Source organism: Chelonia mydas, chromosome 1 (assembly GCF_015237465.2).
Source record: "Chelonia mydas isolate rCheMyd1 chromosome 1, rCheMyd1.pri.v2, whole genome shotgun sequence".
Lineage (NCBI taxonomy): Eukaryota > Metazoa > Chordata > Testudines > Cheloniidae > Chelonia > Chelonia mydas.
This window is the reverse complement of record NC_057849.1, coordinates 183,505,256-183,526,190: the sequence shown is the minus strand read 5'-3', so window position 1 is coordinate 183,526,190 and position 20,935 is coordinate 183,505,256. Positions and strand designations below refer to the sequence as shown.

The window sequence follows — 20,935 nt, the reverse complement described above, 5'->3', positions numbered from 1 at the left end:
GTTTTAAGATGATCGTTTCAAAAGTCATCTGAGCAGCACTGCCAGCTCAAGGAGTCAGAAAGAGAGACAATCTGCAAAAACAATCACAGTAGCATTGGTGTTCACATGCTTTTGTCAGTAACTCCTGAGCCACTTCACCGTAAGTTGCACTAGCTGCCACAGACAGGGCTCTGACTGTTCAGAGTAAGCATGCAAAGCATTTTGTCACTGGACTGAGACGCTTTATTACCCCCTGGGTCTGTTTTCTGGACGGGAAAGGAAAGACAGAGCCAGGCAGCCGAGGGCGGGCAGAGAGGCGTTACGTTTCCACCGGCTGAGGAGGGTTCGCACCATGGGTGCGAGGAGTCGGGGTGCGGGGAGGCTGCCGCACCCCCCGGCTGGAAGTGGTTCCCATCACAGAACAGCGTTGACCGTGGAGTTCAATGGCTCTCGGCAGCCTCACGACACAAACGGCTCCAGCGCCCCTGCTTCCTGTCCCCGCAAAATCCTTTAGACGCGGGGGACCCACCCAGGCGCCGGGGACGGGGACTGACTTCTCACGCGGTGACTGACATTTCGGGGCAGCGGTTTCTCAAGAGCCCGCAGAAAGGCCGGGGCGAGGCCGGGGCCCGCAGGGAAGGCACTGACCAAAGCACAGTGACCGGGGCCGCGGGGGGGGAGCCAGCCGAGCCACAACATGTGCGACACACACACACCGCCCCGCCCCAGAGCTGGAGGGGGAAGGGCTCAGCTGTCACTGTCGCCTCTGGCGCGCGTGCGGGGCGAAGCGTCCCCGTCCCCCCCCCCAGCGCCCGGCAGCTCCGAGCGCCCGGCAACGCCCGCCCCCCCCCACGGCTGCCCCTCCCCCCGCTCACCTAGGTAGTGTCTCCGCAGCAGACCGGGCTCCTCCAGCCCCAGGCTCCGCTTCCGCACGTCCCACAGCAGGTGAGGGCAGCACCCCCGGGACATGGCACCGCGGGGAGGGGAGGCTCAGACTCTCCGCCGGCGGCAGCCGCCCCCCACGCTCACCATGGAGACCCGGCCGCCCGCCCTCCCGCCCGCGCGGTGCTCGCTCGCTCGCGCACGCACCCGCCCGCCGCCGAGGAACGAGCAACAGCGGCAGCTCCTCCGCTCCCCGCCCCCATCGCACCCCGCCCCTGACTCCGCCCCTGCCCCTGCCCCGTTCACAGCGCTCGAGACTTACACCTATCGCGAGAACGCGACCATTCGGCTTTGTGGATGTGGGCGGTGAAGTCAGACAAGCGGCCGTCTTGTATTTGGGCACACAAAGCCGCCTGCTCTTCCAATGTCTTTCATCGGCGACTGCCATCTTGGCCGGGGCACCGAAGCGTGAAGGCAGCCATGTTTAGTTTGGGTAGCACGGTAGCCGGAATGGAAAAGGATGTTCCTGCCCTTATCAAAGATGGCCGGAAACCCCCCTCCCCCGCCATAGCGTCAGCTCTCTCCACGCAGGGAGGGGCGCCAAGGGAGAAGGAGGCCCTGTTAGCGAATAGCGCTCGGCGAGCTGTTCGACCCCGCCCCCTCGCCTCCCAGCGGACCAATCAGCGTGAAGTAGAGCTGGGGCCTCCTCTGGCGAAGCGGCGCCGGGACGCGAAGGGCGGCTCGCGGGGCGGGAGGGTCAGAGGGAAGCCGAAGGACTGCGGGTCGCGGAGGGACGTCGGAGCAGCCGCTGTTCCTGGGACCCCAGACCAGCCCGGGGGCCTCTCTCCTCTCCCCGCCGACATGGCCGCGGTCGCGGGGCTCCGCGCTTCCTACCACCGGCTGCTTGACCGCATCGAGCTCAAGCTGCCGCCGCGGCTGCGACCCCTGTACAACCACCCGGCAGGTACCGGCCGCGCCCCCCGGGGCGGATCGGGGAGGGCTGCGGCTGCGCCCCCCTTTCGGCTGGGCAGGGCGGGGCCCCGGTCATCCTGCCCGAGGGGATGACGAGCGCTCGGGGCTCCCGGCTGGGCGCGCCCCGGCCTGTGCCCGGCGCTGGCTGCGGGGCGGCGGTCCCGGGCCTGAGGCGCTGGGAGCCCCCATCCTCCCCCGCCCCCAGCGCGGCACGGAGAGGGTGCGGAGCCGGAGCCCGGCCGGGCCTCGCTGTGACCTTGGGCTGGTGACTCCATCTCTGCACCTCGGTTTCCTTGGCCTGTGGGAGGGCAGGGTGGTACCGCCCGGCACCTGCTTCCTTCCTGACAGACTGGCAGCCCTGCGAGACCTTGGGCCGGGAACAGTGGCAGGTCGAGGCCCCAGGTCTCCCCACCTACCGGGCCGGGTGTGCGGGGCGGGCAGACAGAAGTTGGGTTTCTAAATTATCGTTTTTTAATAGTAAATGGGGCAAACTTTTGAGGCTTTGCTCTCCTCTAGGACAAGGCAGCTCATAAAGGGCTTAAGATAAAGGGCCTTCTGTTAAGGACGGTTCAGCTGTGGGATGAGCTGTTGGGGGAGTTCAGTCCGATCCGGAGCCTAGCTGCCTTCCGGGAGTGTTACACGATCTCTTTGGAAAAGCTCTCTGATCTTCACCAGAAAGACTTTCTTTAAACGTGTCTCTATTCCAAGTAGAGCTTCCTGTAACCAGAAAAGGGAGAAAAGCAGAAGATCCTGTAGAGTCTAGTAGGCACTTGGACATACAGACCTGGGTACTGGGGAACTTGCTAAGAGTACAGGGATGGATGTAATGGATCACTATACAATACAATAACTAAGGGATCCTATAGTATCTTATTGCTTTTCTGATCTTGAAATGCACTTTGTAGTCTCAATGATCAGTAATATTAATTTTTGAAGGAACCCAGGTGGATTTAAAATCTTTTTTGAGGCCGGGAACCTATTAGACATTAGGATATCACCTACAAATATGCCACTACAGGATTGTTGCTGTGGTATTTAGCATCAAATTGACAGTCACTAGATTTTTTTTTTCTTTAAGAGTTTGTCTACACTTCTATAGAGTATATGAGAGGAGTATGGGGGGGGGGGAAGTATTGGGGAAACGATGAGTGGTATTGTTGCTCTAACACAAATTAGCAAGTTTACTTTACTTATGGGAACATCCTCCCCTTTTTTTAAAAAAAAAATCCAAAATCTTGTGACTCTTCATTAACTGCAGTGGGGTTTCTAGCTATTTACAACACGTGAACATATTAAGTGTGTTGTTACTGCCATTTTACAAATAGTGTAATAATACAATAGAGATGATGCTGACACAGATTTGAACTTGTTAACCATAATTGTCTTTGGATCAATCTGACCGAGAAAAGGGAAAAGAAACAGTAGGGATCTCCTATCTTGAAGTATAATCCCTTTTAAAACAAACTGCCGCTTGTCTTCTTTTTCTTATCTGAAATGAGCCACTTCGGCTCAACCTTTGGCTTCCCCTGTGTTGCAGGTTCAGAAGCTAATGCTCTGTAGTTGAAGTAGCTCTAAAATAAAAAGCCAATGACATTTCTATTTAAATAAAAAACTACCTTCACCTGCTTTTTTTTTTTTCCACCTCCCCTCAAGCAAATGTTGTGTTAATGGCTAGAGGAGAGTAGGGGGCAACAAATTTCAATTATTTTGTTGTAGAGTTTGCCATTTATACAGTACAAAGTAAAGCTTTTTTTCTAGCTGGCAAAACAAATAAGTGAATATGTCTTGTCTATTCATGAGTGATGTATACCACTGGAGCTATTTCATGAATTGTGTGGATCTCTGTACTATCTTGCATTTCCCCAGGAGTTTAGATTTGAGCCAGCAAGTGTCCACAATTAATTGGTAGCAGTTGTCCTGTTTAGTGCCCTTTTATGGGGGTAGGGAGAAAATGAGGAGAAAGGTCTTGAGACAGGAGAATCCAAGAAGATAAGTGGATTGATCATGTGTCTTGATGGCCTTAAGAAGAGACATGCTTATCTACTCTTTATGTGACAGATTCTATGCGTATACCCGGGAGCAGGAGTCTCAAGGAGTGCTATGTTTGAGGGAAGAAGTTGGCCAGACATTCAAAATGACTATAGTTAACAAATAGAAGATACTGAGGAAAATAGAAGTGCATGCTTTCGTGCTGGTTTAAAAAAACAGACAATTGTTGTCAAGGTAGATAACACAACTGAATAACTACAATACCATATAAAGAAAAGGAGTACTTGTGGCACCTTAGAGACTAACCAATTTATTTGAGCATAAGCTTTCGTGAGCTACAGCTCACTTCATCGGATGCATACTGTGGAAGGTACAGAAGATCTTTTTATACACACAAACCATGAAAAAATGGGTGTTTACCACTACAAAAGGTTTTCTCTCCCCACACCCCACTCTCCTGCTGGTAATAGCTTATCGAAAGTGATCACTCTCCTTACAATGTGTATGATAATCAAGGTGGGCCATTTCCAGCACAAATCCAGGTTTTCTCACCCCCCCCCTTTTTTTTTCTCCCCCCTTCTGTACCTGCTCTATAGATAGAGAGCTTCGTCTCCAGGGCTATTGGGCACATTTAACTAGAACAAAAGCCATCCAACATGAAAACATACTTTTTTGTCCTAAAAGGAAAGCGCTTAATGTACAGTCATCTGTCCTTGGTGAGGCCTAGTTTGATGGCCTCGTTTGATAAGTGACTTTTTACCTAGATTCTAAATTGTTTGTCTAAGAGAAATCCCTTTACTTTGACCTGGAGAACACTTTTTGGATGAAATACTAAAAAAAAAAAATCTTGCATTTGGGTAATGTTTTTCAAACTAATTAAGATGGCTAGAGGACAGTGAAAGCTTCTGACAAATGTGAGGTGCAAAGCCAACTCCTCCACTTCCAATTGGCTGCCACTTGATGGAAAACTAGTGTTAGCAGCAGAGAGATGTGACTTGGCTTGTGTTCTGTCATGTGTTCACTGTTTAAAGCTTCTTAATCAGGGATGGATAGTCAGATTTCAACAAGGGATTCATGAACAAAGCAGAGCCCATCTCTTGGTGTGAATTATATATTACTTCATCCGTGTACTGTGTGTTTCTTGTTAGGAGCAGGAAGCATATATTCAAACTAAGATCTTGTATTTTTATGACCCAAATTTATCCCTGATGTAATAATAGTTACACTAGGGACGAATTCAGTTCAGTAAGCATAGATATGTGTAATACATTCCAAGCTTCATAAAGTGTCTTTAGTCAATTTATTTTTATTATGATCAAAATGCATGTGGAGGCTATCAATTAATCAAAACAGAGCTTTTGTCACATTCTTGAGTTACTTCTCTTCTGAGGAAGACCTTGCAAACAGCGGTTCTCTCCCTCCTCTTGAGTTTCTGAACCAGCTCACTGTCATTTTAAAACTCCATTAATAATTTGAGGAGTATTTTCTTAAGGGTTTTGTCAAGATATTTTTTTCAAGTATTAGTTTAAAATTCCAATCAGATTCCTATGCAACTTTTTCCCTCAAATGCATGTGTACTGGCTTATCGGCTTTGTTACTGATAGACCATTGCCTTTGCTGCAGGGACACTGAAGTATTTTTAGGGAAAAATACGTAGAAAATAATCAGATGTTTGCATACATACATGCTTGGAAGCTTACAGACCCTATCACAAATACTAAACATAACTTGAACAGGCATCTTCCTGAATGTAGGAGTAAAACATCACCCACACCAGCATAAATGAACATGAAAATAATGTTTGTGAAAAACCCCACCGTAATCTGGAAGAAATAGGTACTAGACTTTACTGTATGGAAGGATGCCACCGATGCTCAGGCAAACATATGAGAAAGAAAGCATTTGAATTTGGGAGGCCCTTGATTAAGATTATGCTATGAACATTTAGCACTTGAGCCTACCAGTTGCTTTCACAGGTGAACGTAAATCCATGGCCCGGCCCTCAGACTGGTCTTCTCTTTCTTAAGGCTTTAAATACTATGAACTTGACATGCAGTCAGTGAATAAACAAGCAGTGCATTTCCTCAACCCTGTGTGCCACTCCAGGTTCCAAAATAAATACAGCCACATCCTCTGTAGCAAGAAACTATCCAGGCACCCTCCCTGGGAAGATCCTAAGACATAGCTGGAAGAAGTAGGTCAGACTTTAGACCTGTCTGCCATTAGTGTTGCAAATGTAAAAGGTCTAGAAAGTGGATGGGAGGGAAAAGCTTAAACAGGAGTAAGGCTATGGGTGAGTTTCCACACTGAGGGAGAAGTCCTAGCAGACATGTTTAAACCTGATTTAGTAGAGAAACTTCCCAGACCTTGTAGAAGGGGCCAGGTAAGGAAGCTTTCTATGCTATATAATCTATAGAATAAGATTCAAGAATTGTCACTCTGTAGTCCAGGGGTGGGCAAACGTTTTGGCCAGAGGGCCACATGTTGGTATGAAAATTGTATGGTGGGCCATGACTGCTCACGAAATTGGGGTTGGGGTGCAGGAGTGGGTGAGGGCTGGCTGGGGGTGTGGGCTCTGGGGTGGGGCCGGAAATGAGGAGTTCAGGGTGCAGGAGGGGGCTCTGGGCAGGGCATTGGGGTGCATGGGGGGGTGGGCTCCAGCTGGAGGTGAGGGCTCTGGAGTGAGGCTGGGGATGAGGGATTTGGGGTGTAAGAGGGTGCTCCAGGCTGGGGCCAAGGGGTTCAGAGGGCAGGCGAGGGATCAGGGCTGGGGCATGGGGGAGGGTGAGGGCGAGGGCTGGGCGTGCAGGCTCTGGGGTGGGGCCAGAAATGAGGAGTTCAGGCTGGGGCAGGTGGTTGGGGTTCAGGATAGGAATCAGGGCTGGGGTTGGGGCACGGGAGAGGTGCAGGCTCTGGGCGGTGCTTACCTGAAGCAGCTCCTGGAAGCAGCAGCATGTCCCTCCCCCTCTGCTCCTATGCAAAGGTGTGGCCAGGCAGTGCTGCGCTGTCTGCAGGCACTGCCCCTGCAGCTCCCATTAGCTGCAGTTCCCAGCCAATGTGACTGCGGGGGTGGTGCTTGGGGGGGCTGTGCGCGCAACCCCCTGGTTGCCCCTAAGCTTAGGAGCCGGAGGCCGGACATGCTGCTGCTTCCAGGAGCCTTGGCATATGCACGCGGAGCGACCTTGGACCCCGCTCCCCAGCTGGAGTCCAGGAGCAGGCCAAGCCCTAGACCCTCCTCCCCATCAGGAGCTCGAGGGCTGGTTTAAACCAGCTGGAGGGCCGGATGTGGCCCTTGGGCCATAGTTTGCCCCCCTCTTTTGTAGCCTGTGATGTCTGAGTCAGTATGATGTGATGGAAACAGCTACAGTCATGGTTGAAAGCTCTTTATTTAGAATATCACCAGGTTCAATCATCACTGGGCCCTGCGAAAACCAGATGGAATGTTGGAGTCTGAAGGTTCTGTGGCAGCTGGAATATGACCGTTAATCAGAGAAGGTGGAAGCAACAGCTATTTGGGGTAACAAAGATGACTGTGCCTCCAGCCAGGGGGCAGCACCATGCCCAAACTTTGGGGAACATGTACAACAGCATCACTGCTCACTACATCACGCTACATGGAACCAAGAGCCCTAATTTAGGGGCAGGGGTGGGGGGGTTTACGCATGTGACTTTGAATTGCACCTGTACAACAGCATGGACTTGCAGCTACTAGTACCTTCTAATGACCTGCTATATCTGCCTTCAGTCTATTTACTGTATTCGGGAGGCTCTCCCTTATGAAGAGAACTTAGTATAATATGCTGGTATTTCACACTTAGTATAGTCATGAATGCTTTTAGTCTTTGATTGTTGAGTAGAATGTCAGTGTCACAAACTTTATAATTTAGAAATTTAAAACCTATGTAGAAGTGCAAGCTACCAGTGCTTATTGTAAAACTAGATCTGTGAATCTAGTAGCATATTACAAAGGCAAAGTTACAGCTTGCATTGTTAGGCTGTTCTAGCAAACTTCAGGAGTTGCAAAGCCTTTATACAGTATAAGAATAACTCCATTTGAGTTTTCATGTTTACCAAGTAATTGTCTCCTAATGAGGCTTGATTTACTAGTGCCAGCATAATACACTGCTGCTACTCTGTATAAGGCATTTTTCCCACAATGTAGGCTGACTTAAAAATCTAATTTAGGGCACAAATCTTGAATGCAATGGAGTACAGAATATTGTTCTTTAAATCCTGCTGAGTATTCATTTACTTACAATACTTACTCTTGGTGTGAGTGTGGGTGCATGACACTCCAAGAACTACTGTTTAAGCCATCGATACCCACTGACACCCCTGCCCCTGTTGTATTATACCCTACTGACTCACATCTGTGCTTGCCTGCTAGTACATTTCTTAAACAGGCATTTTTATTAGAGTATGAGAATATGCAGTGTTCATCCTAACCGGTACCTAGGGACATTTGCAGCTGATGTTCCCTTGCTGACCCAAATGCTGGGTCAGGTCACATAATTGTTGTTTCTTTTTTATAAATGAGTGAGAACAGCAAGAGCCTTTTAGGAGAGGGGATAATGAGCCTGGCATCCCCTAGAGGAGTCTTGCCTATTGTTTAAAATGAATGGTACTAACGTGCATTAACCATAATTACACTCATAATGTAACATGGCAACTGTGAAAATAAAAAACTGCAGCACCATTGATGTAAGTCAACACAACCAGATTGTCTTAGATTGACAAGTACCTGCTTACTGCATGGAACAATGTGACATTGTGACAGTATTTTTATCAAATATTACATGCTAAATCTGTCTGAATTTGAGATCTCCATCTAAGCTTTCTGGAATCTTTCCCTTGCTCCTTTTTCAGCATACAGCTAGTCTCTAATTCTGCAAGTCCATTGAGAACTCTGCTGTATTCTAGGAAATTGATAAATAAAAGGAGTGTTTGATGGCACTATGTGTAAGTTGCAGCTGTGAGAAGTCTTAGATAAGCTCACTAATATTTTATTATGCTGCAAGAGATCAGTCTTGGTATCCTAAATGTACCCAGTACTATACAATGCATAAAATGTAACACATCCTTGTCCTGAAGAACTTCTTGTCCAAAAACACATGGGTGAATTCAGACAGAACAAACTGAATGGGCTGTGGGCTTTAATCTGTTAACAAAACTGCAGTACGGTCCTGGTTTAACTTGGTACTTCAGAATCAATTCATGTGTTTCACTTAGTTTGCATTACATTCTACACATTTGCTTAAGAGTCCTGAGAACTTTCTACTTTTAATATAAGGGTACAATCTTGTTAACCTGTCCCAAAAACTGAGACCATTGTAGATGGTTTTAATTTCACTGGTCAACAAATGAACAGTCTGAGTATTTAATGCCAGTTTTGTGGGACCTCAAAGGATTTAGACTGACTCAGAAGCAGTTAGTTCTGCTGAAAGTGATGCTGGTACACTAACCAAGATCTTTCCATGAGAAGATAACTGCTATTTAAAAAATATTGAATGTTATATACTCCATCTGCACCATAAATATGCCCAGCCAGGTAGAATTGTTTTCACTTCCAAACCAGAGCAGAAAAATACAGGTCTTTTTTGCACCCCAGTGTCTCCCACAGTTCTGGACATCTGGGCCGTTCCTCTCCACTCTGCAGCTTACAGAGGCAGATCAATGTTTTGACACCACATGATCTGGTTACGCATCCTCATGCACCATATTCTATTGCTCCCTGGCACGAGGCAGTTGGTGGTCAATTGCTCCAGCCCCTATTCTGTGTGGTTGGCGGGGTGGGGGTGGTTGTTGGTGTGTTGTGTTTTTTGTTTTCTTCCTCTCCTATTCAGTTTGGGCAATAGGGAGCAGTTTTTGTTTCATCTTATACCTCCCTGGATTGGTTAATGCTCTAATAGTTTAGCCTACCCTCCATCTCCATTGCAGTGCCTCCCTGCCAGCTCCTCTGCCCCTATACAGGCATGGCAGAGCAGCCAAGAAAGCACCATGTCAAAGTCAAGTAGTATCTGTGTGAAGCAACCTTCCAAGGTTCAGCAGATGGCAACTTGTGCCCAGACTGTGCCTGACCAACCAACGCTAACTCCATTAGGTCCTGGGGTTATAAGTTGGACAGGCAGATGGGGTCCCCTTCCCAGCAAAGTAGCTACAACTCCAGCATGAGACAAATGGAGCAGAACCCCATTCAAGATCAAGGTGAAGCTCCAAAAGTGAGGAGCTGGACCCCAGCCAGTCCACGTGGAGGGGTAAGTCCCAAGGGATGCCTGGAGAACAAAGAGAGGTTTGTGGGGTCACACATCCTCCCTGGTCTAAGAAGGGGGCCTGAGTGCTCTGGAGAAAGAAGCAGAGCTTCCAATCAGCCTTCCTCCCTCCCTCCCAGTTTGCTCAGGGGCGTTCTGACAAGTCCCTTCCCCTCCCCAAGGAAAATGAGACCCAGCAGGGTTTCAGATATGGCACATGCTTCCAAACTTAAGCACATCTAACAGATGCATACCTCCATATCCTCATCAGATCATGCCCCTGCAGACTTCTGAGGTTTGACTGCAGCACAAAACATCAGTACCAAACGTTCCCATTTAGATGATAGTAGTGATCCTAGCTAGACTTAGCTTGCAGGGAATCTATCTGAACCTTCCTGAATGACATCTTGAATAGTGCTCCATTGCAGTCAGTGGAGCACAAAGCCATGTCTCAGATGTTGAATCTCCTGCAGGTGCATGGCTTCATCAGTGTCCAAAAAAGTGTCTTGATTCCATCCACCAGACTAAGTCATCTGGGCACAGAAATAGATACCTCAGTAGCAAAGCTCTACTCCTCCTCATAAGAGAGGCTCCAGAAAATCCAGAATTCTGTCATCTTGCTCCAGAGCTGCGGAAAGCCTCCGATAGCACTATGTCTTAAACTGCTGGGCCTCTGATGTCATGGATAGGGATTGCTCCATGGCCACATATCAGATGCCTTCAAGCCTTTATCCTAAAGGGGTGGGACAACTCCCTGGAATGCATGAAAGATCAAATATGGGTTCCAACACAGGAGATCAACTCCCTACAGTGGTGATCAGCCCACAATACTGTCCACAAAGGTATGCCCATCTTGCTTCCAGATCCTCTAGTTGAGTTGCTCTCAACGTTTCCAGACTACTGTATCTCTTTCAGGAGTCCCCCAAGTTTCACCTCACTTAAAAATTACTTGCTTACAAAATCAGACATAAGTGTCACAACAACTATTAGTGAAAATTGTCTACTTTCTCACTTTTACCATGTAATTATAAAATAAATCAATTTGAATATAAAAATTTTACTTGCATTTCAGTGTACAGTATATAGATCAGTATAAACAAGTCACTGTCTGTATGAACTTTTAGTTTGTACTGATTTCACTGGGGCATTTTATGTAGCCTATTGTAAAACTAGGCAAATATCTAGATGAGTTGATATACCTCCTGGAAGACCTTTGCATACCCCAGGGGTACATGTAGTCCTGGTTGAGAACCACTACTCTAGTTCTCACACCTTGCGGCAACCTGGAGGACTGGGAAGTACACTTGAACCCAAACAGCTCACAGCATAAACCTTCTAGAGCTGAATGTGGGCAAGCTGACTCTGATTTCCAGTCTGTCCTAGAGGAGAAAAGAGTCCCAAGTTCAGTCAGACAACATAACTACGGGTGTATATTTAAGCAACCAAGGCAAAACAAAGTCAGGTGCTACATGTGGAAGCAGTGGAAATAATGAGGCGCAGGGAGCAATTTCTCTTAACTTCAGAGTGATCTCTCAAAAGGGGATCTGTACTGAAAGGTGGACTGGCTCAGCAGGGTCAACAGCTCCTAGTGGTGCCTGAATCAGGAGGTTTTTGATTTCCTCACTCAAACGTTCAGCCTCCTTTCAGTGGACCTGTTTACGAATCATATGAATGCAAAGATACTGAAATACTTCACCAGGGAGACAGACTCTGGAGCCATGGAGACCAATGTCTTATCACATAGTTGGCCAAAGAACCTAGTCCCGGGGTTCTCAAACTGGGGGTTGTGACCACTCAGGGGGTCGTGAGTACATGCTTACTCCTCTGTCTGGTCCAGATTCAACTACAGGTGTCAAGAGCACAAGACAAATCCAGGAATCCTAACCATTTTGGATTTTCTCTAAGAAGGCATAGATAGCCCAGAATCATTACATGCCAGATCTGTTTTTAGCAGCGTGCTATTCACAGGATCCTTGTGCTTCCTGGCAGATAGCCCCCAGGTAGCCAGATTCCTTCACGCAGTCCAGTTAGCCAGCCCAGCGGTCAGCCCATTCTTTCCAAAATGGGACCTACTACTGGTATTGAGGGCCTTGACCAGCCCATCCCTTTGACATCAGTGTCGGCATTTTACTTATCCGTTAAGATTTTGTTTCTTAACTCTGCCAGCTTTGAAACTTGTCTGACAGATGTGGCAGCTATTATCTCTTCAGGTGCCTTAAAGCTTGCTCCATGAGGCTAAGGTAGTACTCAGGTCTCCAGAAAATCCATTCTTCCTAAGGTGAATTCCTCCTTCCATACTTCCCAAGAGTTTTATGCTTCCTTTCTTCTATCCAAAACCTCAGTATCCAACTGAAAAGATGTAGCACACCTTAGATGTCAGTGTGTTGAAAATCTGTCTCTAGCTTACAGAATCCACAGAAAGATTGGGCTTTATTTGTGTCCTCCTTCCACCCAAAATGCCAGAGACTCAGAAGTTCCAAGTCCTCCGTTGCTGGGTGGAAGCCTATAAAGCATTTTAAATTCCTATCCTAGAAGGGATTAAGGTGCACCCCACAAGATCCCTAGCAACTTCAAGGGCAGAATGAGAAAGTGCGTCTGCTTCGGAAATTTGAAAAGGTCATAAGGTAATACCTTCTTGAATTGCTATGAGGTGGACTTTGTCTTCTGCAAAGGTCTCCTTTGGAAGGAAGGTGCTGCAGGTGGTAGCCCAGAAATAATGTAGCCTTTTGAGTGAGCTTTCAAACAGGAGGGTGGGTATTCCCTTCTTTCCTACCAAATTTTTTTCCATAACCCTCCCTACCACTGTTCACTGCTCATTACATCCCAGATGTCCAGAATTGTGGGAGATGCTGGACTGCATAATGTAAAACTTCTTACCATTAGTTTTCTTTTTGCTGGCAGCATCTCCCTCAATTCTGTCTTCCATAGATGGCTCATAGCCTAAGGTCAGATATTCAATCGTCTTTCTTGGTCTAAAGTATGTAGTTATTTTGTTAATTCTGAAAAATGTTATGCAAGTTCAAGTTTTACAGCTTTGCAATAAATCATTGGGCAGTAAGTGGGAGCAGAGGGGACATGGCCAGAGCCCATAGCACCAAAATGCTGATCCACCTCCTTGAGCTGCAGAGTTGAGGGGAGCCGCCCAAATGTCCAGAATTGTGGGAGGTGCTGCTGGAAGAAAGGAAATTATCAGCAAGTGATCTCTGTTCTACAAGCAGTATGGGTCTGGGAGCACAGTGCAAGAATGTAAAAACAGTTGTTGCTAAATATTTTATAGGGCTTGAATTGCTTCAAAGATGTGTGGCAACTGATTTTATAACCTTAAGTTACAGTGGTGATATGCTCCTGTACTCTTACTTTCACAGGGAATAGTTGCTGCCAGCAGTGACAATTAAAACATTTAGGACAATTTTTAATTGTGGGGAGCTAAAAATAAGGCACCTTGATTTTTTCCCTAGGGTCTATAGTCAATGGAAAGTCAGCAGACTTGGAAAGCAAGCTGCTGACTTAGATGCCTAACTTCTGCGACTTGAACTTGAAAGTTTTGACCCTTAGGTATGATGTGTATTTGGGAGACAAAAATACATAGGCATTTCTTGCCCTACATCTGCTCTCAGAATGTTGCACTCAAAGTCAATCAGAACTTAAGCTTCTACATAAATTAAACGCTCCTGAAAATTGTATCCACCATGTTCTGGATCAGTCAGACCTAAGATCCTGACTGTTCGTCGTCACTCAAGCGTTTTTGCATGCGGGTGAGGACAGTAGCCCTGCTGGGAAAATTCCAGTATGGATAATTACTTTTGCCTCCTGAATTCCACTTTTTAATCGTATATGGTGGTGGAGCAGATCTGTTGTCACACAAGAGATGGCTATACTACAGCTGTTGGTAGAGACACTGCTGATGAGAACATACCCAGGAAATCAGACTAAAGTACTTTGGAATTCATGGAGGAAAAAAACATTGTTATGTGGGACTAAAACTGTCATGAATTGCCATAAGAGCGGATCTACAAGTGATACAGCTTTTTGTATTGCCACTAGCTGGGACCTCACTTTTTTTTTTTTGTTCGCCACAGTTGCATTATTCACACTGCAGCTATTGGCTCACTTGCCAGTCTAATAACCTAGAAAACAAAATGGCCTTGGATACTACTGCTAAGACCGTAATGTTGAAGAGGGGTTGTGGGTCAGACTAGAAAGGCATTAGCAAAGCAGAGTAGAAAAGCTCTCCCTGTATGTACTGTGGTGTGCATGAGACAATACTGTTCCCTCAACTGTGGGATTCGTACCAATGCTTTAAAAAATACATTTTGGTACGATTACAGCTATATCTGAGTGTGTGGTTTATTATGCCTTAACTCAAATTGTTGCGGTTTTTTTTTTCCCTCCAGGTCCCAAAACAGTGTTTTTCTGGGCACCTGTTATGAAATGGGTAAGTATAAGAAGTCAGTTAACGTTTCTGTGGGTCAGGGAATGATTTTCAGCCACCCAGGAGGAAAGTGACTAGTTCTTGGTATGAATGGTCTTGGCCACGCCATCAAAGGATTTGCTATTAAGCTCCTAATTGTTTTTAAAATGTGGAATGAGTCCGAATGACTGTACCTTCACTGTAATGGTAGAGAGCACACGTGACAACAATTTGATTCTTGGAGGTCAGTGAGAGACACACTTTCACTGAAGAGCCCTCTGTGAAATAACTATTGCCAGGCCCAATGCAAAACTCCTTGTAAAGCAGTCCACCCCCAATGGAGTAGCATAACAATCCAGCCGTGTTTTTTTTCTTGGAAGTCAGTTGCTAAAACTGACTTCTTGAGATGACGGCCTAAAATGGGGAGGACTGCAAGGTCACTTTGAACAGACATGCTACAACTGGTGCCTCAGCACTACAACTGTAGTGAATCTAGGGCAAAGTTGAGTTTCTGAGACTCCGTTTATTCATACCAGGATGTACTTACATTTCTGCAATATCTTTGTTTAAACATATTCTAGCATATAACCTCTTTTTTAAAAAACACTGCCTAGGTAATAAGTGAAAGTAAATTACCATTCTGGTAAATGGGAACTCCTTGATTTTAGTGCAGTTCAACTTCCCTATAACAGTCCTCTGTTATGAAATTTAGTGGCTTGAGTCAACATGTCAGGTTTACATTCAGGGCTGTTCACTCTTGGTCCTCATCCATGTCAGCCTTTTAGTCTATTGTTGGCATTGGTTTTATGTCAAAAATGAGCTAACTAGTATTTGTAGAAAGGTATCTTTTGAAAATATTTACTATCTTTCAGGCCGTTTATGTCCAACAGTCAGATTACTCTTCCTCTCCTCATCCTTTGCTTTAGCTTTGGGTTTTTGTTTTTCCAGTAGATCTTTCTCTGTTTTATGCATAGCAGCAGTTTAGCTGATGCAGCATTACCAGTAGGCCTGTGCACTGTAATGCCATACCAGGCTTCCTGTGCCTCCACAACATTGCCCTCAAGCTGAAATTGGAATTATATGTAGCCTTCTGATAACATAACTGCCATAAAATGGCTTTTTCCCTGTATGTGAGGAGCTTGCTGTATTAATCTATATTAAGTAGATGTGTTGAAACTGTATCTTTTCCTAGATAAGTCCTGCATGGCTCTCCTAACGTATTAGGCAACATAAACCACATGATGCACTGAGAATACAACACAAGGCCTCTAGTTTCAAAAACACACAAGCCTCTGTCACTCAAGCCAAAGGAGTCCTTACTGACAGTAATACTAAGGTTTTGTCATCCTTAAGTGTTTTATGTTCTCTGTGTATATAAATCTCCCCACTGTATTTTCCACTGAATGCATTCGATGAAGTGAGCTGTAGCTCACGAAAGCTTATGCTCAAATAAATTGGTTAGTCTCTAAGGTGCCACAAGTCCTCCTTTTCTTTTTGCGGATACAAACTAACATGGCTGCTACTCTGAAACTTAAGTGACTAGAAGCTACAGTTGGATACTAAACAAGACTGATACTGTCCAGCAGAGGGCAGTGATACCACATGGTAAAATAGTAAGACGTTAGCCAGTATGTTAATCTTCCTTTTAGATAGTTTTAATAATCAGTGGCCCATCAATGTTTATTTCTCACTTTTCTTGAAGATGTGAGTTCTAGCTATTCTTGAAATAATTATTTTTCCAGCATTCCATTTACCTTTTTATAAAGCTTAAGGCACCTGGTGCCACACATGAAAGTGACAGTCCACTTTTTAAAAGTACATCTTCAAAAACTAGGTGTCTATTTAGACAAATTCCTATGTATGACCCATGGAAACCAATTTCTATCTTTGTATTTGAAAAATGGATGCCACTACTAGGCTGAAATAGTGTGTTGATTAACATATTGTTGAGTCTTGTGATAGTTGGTGTGTGTCTTAAACTCCGGGAGCTGGGGGGTTACGTGACTCTTTAGGAAGCTCAGCTTTCATCTTAAAATTTTAAGTTTCTAGCCCTCATAGTTCCAGAGAGAAGCTTAAACATGAACCCTAAAGGCTCAAAAACCAGAAGGTGAATAAAAACCCTAACCTATTAATTTTAAACAAATCTCATGATTTTGGGGGACCTGACTCAGGGAGCTGATTGTGGGGGGGCTACTGGTCCACCCTGGTTCCAAGCCCCCACCACTAGCTGCAACGGGCTGTTCTTCCTGCAAGCGGTGGACAAAGCAGGTGGCTGCCAAACCACGTTATAAGAGAGCATTGCACAACTTTAAACTAGCATGTTCCCTAATTGATCAGCAACGAAACAACGTTAACCGGGATGACTTTAAGTGAGGAGTTACTGTACTTAGCATCAGTGAACTGGTGCAGTAACTGCCAGTGTAAGTAGACTGTTGTGTAGGACTGGAAGCAAACTATAGGCCTAGCATTTCTGGGACACTAAGAACTCTGCCATATGCTCTACATTAAATATTTACACTTTGTGAGCGGAGGGCAAAAACACTGCCTACTGTACTATTGCAATGCTATAATAAAGATTGCAACTCCATTTTCTGAACTGGGAACACAGGACTTGCAATGCCAGATCAGACCAAGCATCCGTCTTGTCCAGTATCCTCAGAGTCCAGCACTGGACACAAGAAATCGCACAGTGGACAACTATGGAATACCCTGCTCAGAGGAGAGAAATATTATCCTATTCCTTGTCAGTTATTAGCTGGCTTATGCCCCAGAGTGTAAGTTTTGTACATGCTTGTGCATCACAAACTGCAATGGGCTCTCTGGATACTTCTGCACTTAGAGTGGTGTTGGTGACAAATAAGTGAAATAATTACTTTGCTGACTAAAGTTGGCTGTGTCTTTTCTTTACAGGGTTTGGTATGTGCTGGAATGGCTGATATGACCAGACCAGCAGAAAAACTCAGTACAGCACAGTCTGCAGTGTTAATGGCAACAGGTGAATGCATTCTGTTTCTACACCTCTGACCAGAATCCTCACCAGTTTGTAATCTTTTCTTCTTCATAAAGAATCTTCACCACAAGATTAATGCTCAATTATACATTAATCTGTTTCACAGATTCTATTATGTGCTAAAAAATTTAACTTCAGCCTTTTATCAAAAGATCCCTCTTTCTATGATAGGCCTAGATATTTTCTGATAACCTACTTATATTACAGAGAGGGCTGTAGGTACTCTGTGGCCATGAAATTCACCACAAAATCCACCCATTGCCAGGGCGTTGTTTCACAACTTCTGATAGTCACACATTGTCAAAAAGTCTCATACTTTAAAACTGAAAAGTAGGGACTATGTAAAACAACGCAGCATTAAAACAAATAATGCTGGGATATCTGCACTGACTGCCACCTGTGACTTCCTTTTTTTTTTTTAATTGAAGCTGCTGCACATTTTCTAGCCTGCTACCCCAGAGAGCCTCCAGTCTGGAACCTTGCTGCAGAATTAAGGTCCCGCTTGCTGAGGAGTGTACGGGGTTATCATGGCACTAATGATGTGATGTGTCCATATGTTTCTATTAGGACATGGTCGATGTGCTAGAACAGTTTGAATACCTTTTAGTGTCTGATCAACATTTCTCAAGTGATTTTTAATGTAATTAGATGCATATTTGAGTATTTAATGGTAATCTTTGCTTTGTATCCAACAGGCCTTATTTGGTCAAGATATTCTCTAGTTATTATTCCTAAAAACTGGGGTCTATTCACCGTGAATTTCTTTGTTGGCTGTGCCGGTGGTTCCCAGCTCTTTCGTATATGGAAGTATGTACATACTACTGGGAGGCTCTTCACTATAAATACTCTTTATTTGGGTGGCTTCTGAATTTCTAGTATTTGTTAGCACTCACTAAATAACAAACAGACCTAGGTAAAGGGAGTCAGGCTTAAACAATTGTATAAAAAAAATCTTGCAGAACTATTAACTTTGCACGCCCCAGGGAAAAATGTTGAGTGTTTTTATGCCAAGCAAATGGAGTTAAGGTTGTAAATATCTGGCATAACTAGAACAATTATAGATAAGCAAAACTTTTAAAGGGATGCTGTAACTTTAATCATAAACCTATTACCTAATATTTCAGAAGCAAATAGAATTTCTCTAGAGATATCTGTGCAGAATTCTCATTCCTGGGTCTTAGCTACCAAGCATAAGACAGGCTCTTCAAGCTACCTAGGGTGCACTTGCCCTTTAGGCAACCATATCGCCACAGGCCTGAACCTCAACTCCCCCAATCCTCCTTCCACCAGCCATGCATTTCTCTGGACTTCCCACTAGTATCCCTTGAACCTTCCCATCAGTTCCTTCATTTAGCATGGGCAGCAATGGCCCCTGGGAAGAGCACTCCAGCTCTGTTTCATTGGGAGGGCAAACCACAACTCTAAGTGGCTACTTGGAATAACGAGCTAGAATGAGTCCAGAAGTGGTCAGCCATTTCACTTAGGAATCTTGCAGTAATTGTCTTGCTCAGCTGCTTGGGAGCCTTCACTTGTAGTGTAATCAAAAGTTTGAATTAAACTTCCACTTGTAAATCAAATCAGGAGTGTTTCTGCCCACAGATAAGGCTTCTGTGCATTTTACCCTATTAAAAACTTCCTGCTACTTCTCAAATGTCTCCCAAAGAATAGTATGAAAAGGTTCTAGTGTAGCTATTAGGAATGTGTTTGCAAACTCGTACGTTTGGTTTGCTGTATGCTGACTTCACTTATCTTCTGTCTATAGGTATAATCAAGAGCTAAAAGCCAAGGAACAAGAGCAGCTGCAGCAAAAAGAACCTTAACCCTACTGGTCAAATCTAGCTGTGCACATAACTTCCAGTGGAACCTAGCTTGACCAGTTTTAATCTTCTCGCATTGAGAAGGATGTGCTAATTTTTCTAAATGTCTAGAGAACAAATGTATTTCTTCAGATGTAGGTAACATGCAGTGTCTCTGTGTGTTTAAATAAAATATAACCTTTTAAATTATAGCTGGTGTAATCAATTTACAATGTTAAGTCCATTTTGATCCACAAATATCAAAGCGTATTTGCCTTTCCAGAAAAAAATGAAGTTCTTCGATGGCTCAGTTGATACTGAGATGTGGAACCTCTTGATCAGCAGTCCGGATTTGGCCTGGAGCCTAGTCAGTAATAAATTACATATGGGTGATTCAATGGCTAATTAACCTTTGAGCATGGGGAAATGTCCACATCACAAATTATCACCGCTAACTACTTGTTAGCAGTCTCAGGAACAGATGGACCCTGGAGACTGAACTACCCTTGCTCTCTAAAAGGTGTTTCCTCAGATGAGGACTGACACACGAGGGAGGCAGCATATGGGGAAGTTTGCTTGCCCCTATGCTGTACCTGGTCTCTCATAAGACTGACTCCAGGCCTGTGAAATCTCTTGTACATGGATATTCAGCTTTCAGACTAACAAAGTAATTCCCTAAGGTTGTTGACTCAAATGCTAAGAATTTCCTTAATTTATCAGAATTACATTCTACTCTGTATTATGCAGCAAGCTGGGAAGCGTTCACTTCCCCAGTGAGTGAGAAGACCTTGGCATGCCAAGGCTGGAATCTCTTCACACAGTGAAACATGACACATCGTGGCTAAAATGTTGGGACCATTCTAAATGTTTGTAAGGAGGCATTCTCTACAGTGGTGGCTTTCAACCTTTTTTTCATTTGTGGACCCCTAAATTTCCAAGAAAGCTGCAGCCTCCTTTGGAAATCTTAGACGTAGTCTGCAGACCCCAGGTTGAAAACCATTGCTCTACAGCTCCTGGAATGTAGCAATTCCCTAGTAAGAGTGCTGTCCCAGGATGTTCTCTACCCCACCCCTTCAGTCAAATAGATCTCTTCTACTTGAGAGAGTTGTGTGGGAGGAATTGTCCTCTTGAACTGCAGTGAATAAAAAACCAGCATGAAATTTGAGAGACTTAGGTAACCATCTGGCTGAAGGAGTTCAAATGATGGAGGTGAAATGCTCTAGCCCCTCAAATAGAAGAGAAAATAAGCTAAGCTGAGAATTGCTGCCTTTTAGCAGGCCCAAGCAAAATCATGTGTTGCCTGGACTAGAGTGTATTATAACTAACTTATAAAATGGCTAGTCATTCATGGTTAGCAGTTGATCTTTCTTGCATGTGTCTACTTCCCATAAGAGTGTGTGTTCTTACTGACAGTGTTCCAAATCAATGACTTTATCTGTGGGGGCTCCTTCTAAGTGAATTTCCAAAGTAAAGGGATATACATTCAGGTAATACAGCTTACTCTGGGGATAGAACAGGGGTGGACAAACATTTTAGCCCGAGGGCCACATCAGGGTTGCAAAACTATGGAGGGCTGGATAGGGAAGGCTATGCCTCCCCAAACACCCTGGCCACTGCCCCCCTCAGAACCCCTGACTCATCCAACCCC

At 45.2% G+C, this 20,935-nt stretch overlaps 2 protein-coding genes across 13 annotated transcripts in view; one reads left to right on the top strand and one right to left on the bottom strand.

Moving 5' to 3' along the window:
* DCAF6 (DDB1 and CUL4 associated factor 6) overlaps nucleotides 1–1,347 on the bottom strand; it is a 158,423-nt gene extending 157,076 nt beyond the window's left edge. For 3 of the 12 annotated variants that reach the window (XM_043538450.1, XM_043538455.1, XM_043538456.1), the window contains exon 1: nucleotides 855–1,141. In XM_043538450.1, the coding sequence (XP_043394385.1) occupies nucleotides 855–948 (94 nt within the window). In that variant the 5' untranslated portion in view covers nucleotides 949–1,141. The other 9 variants (XM_037906815.2, XM_043538452.1, XM_043538451.1 and 6 more) reach the window with 7 other exon arrangements.
* Nucleotides 1,348–1,562: 215 nt separating this feature from the next.
* MPC2 (mitochondrial pyruvate carrier 2) lies at nucleotides 1,563–19,497 on the top strand. Its single transcript, XM_037906821.1, has 5 exons — nucleotides 1,563–1,825; nucleotides 14,465–14,505; nucleotides 17,392–17,476; nucleotides 18,187–18,298; nucleotides 19,254–19,497. The coding sequence occupies exons 1-5, from the start codon at nucleotides 1,723–1,725 to the stop codon at nucleotides 19,309–19,311; spliced, it is 399 nt and encodes a 132-aa protein (XP_037762749.1). The 5' UTR covers nucleotides 1,563–1,722; the 3' UTR covers nucleotides 19,312–19,497.
* The last annotated feature ends 1,438 nt before the right edge of the window (nucleotides 19,498–20,935 follow it).

Coding starts and splice junctions, on each gene's coding strand:
- MPC2 (XM_037906821.1), top strand. CDS start 1,723: ATGGCCGCGGTCGCGGGGCTCCGCGCTTCCTACCACCGGCTGCTTGAC. Junction 1,826..14,464: donor CCTGTACAACCACCCGGCAG/GTACCGGCCGCG, acceptor TTTTCCCTCCAG/GTCCCAAAACAGTGTTTTTC. Junction 18,299..19,253: donor CAGCTCTTTCGTATATGGAA/GTATGTACATAC, acceptor TTCTGTCTATAG/GTATAATCAAGAGCTAAAAG.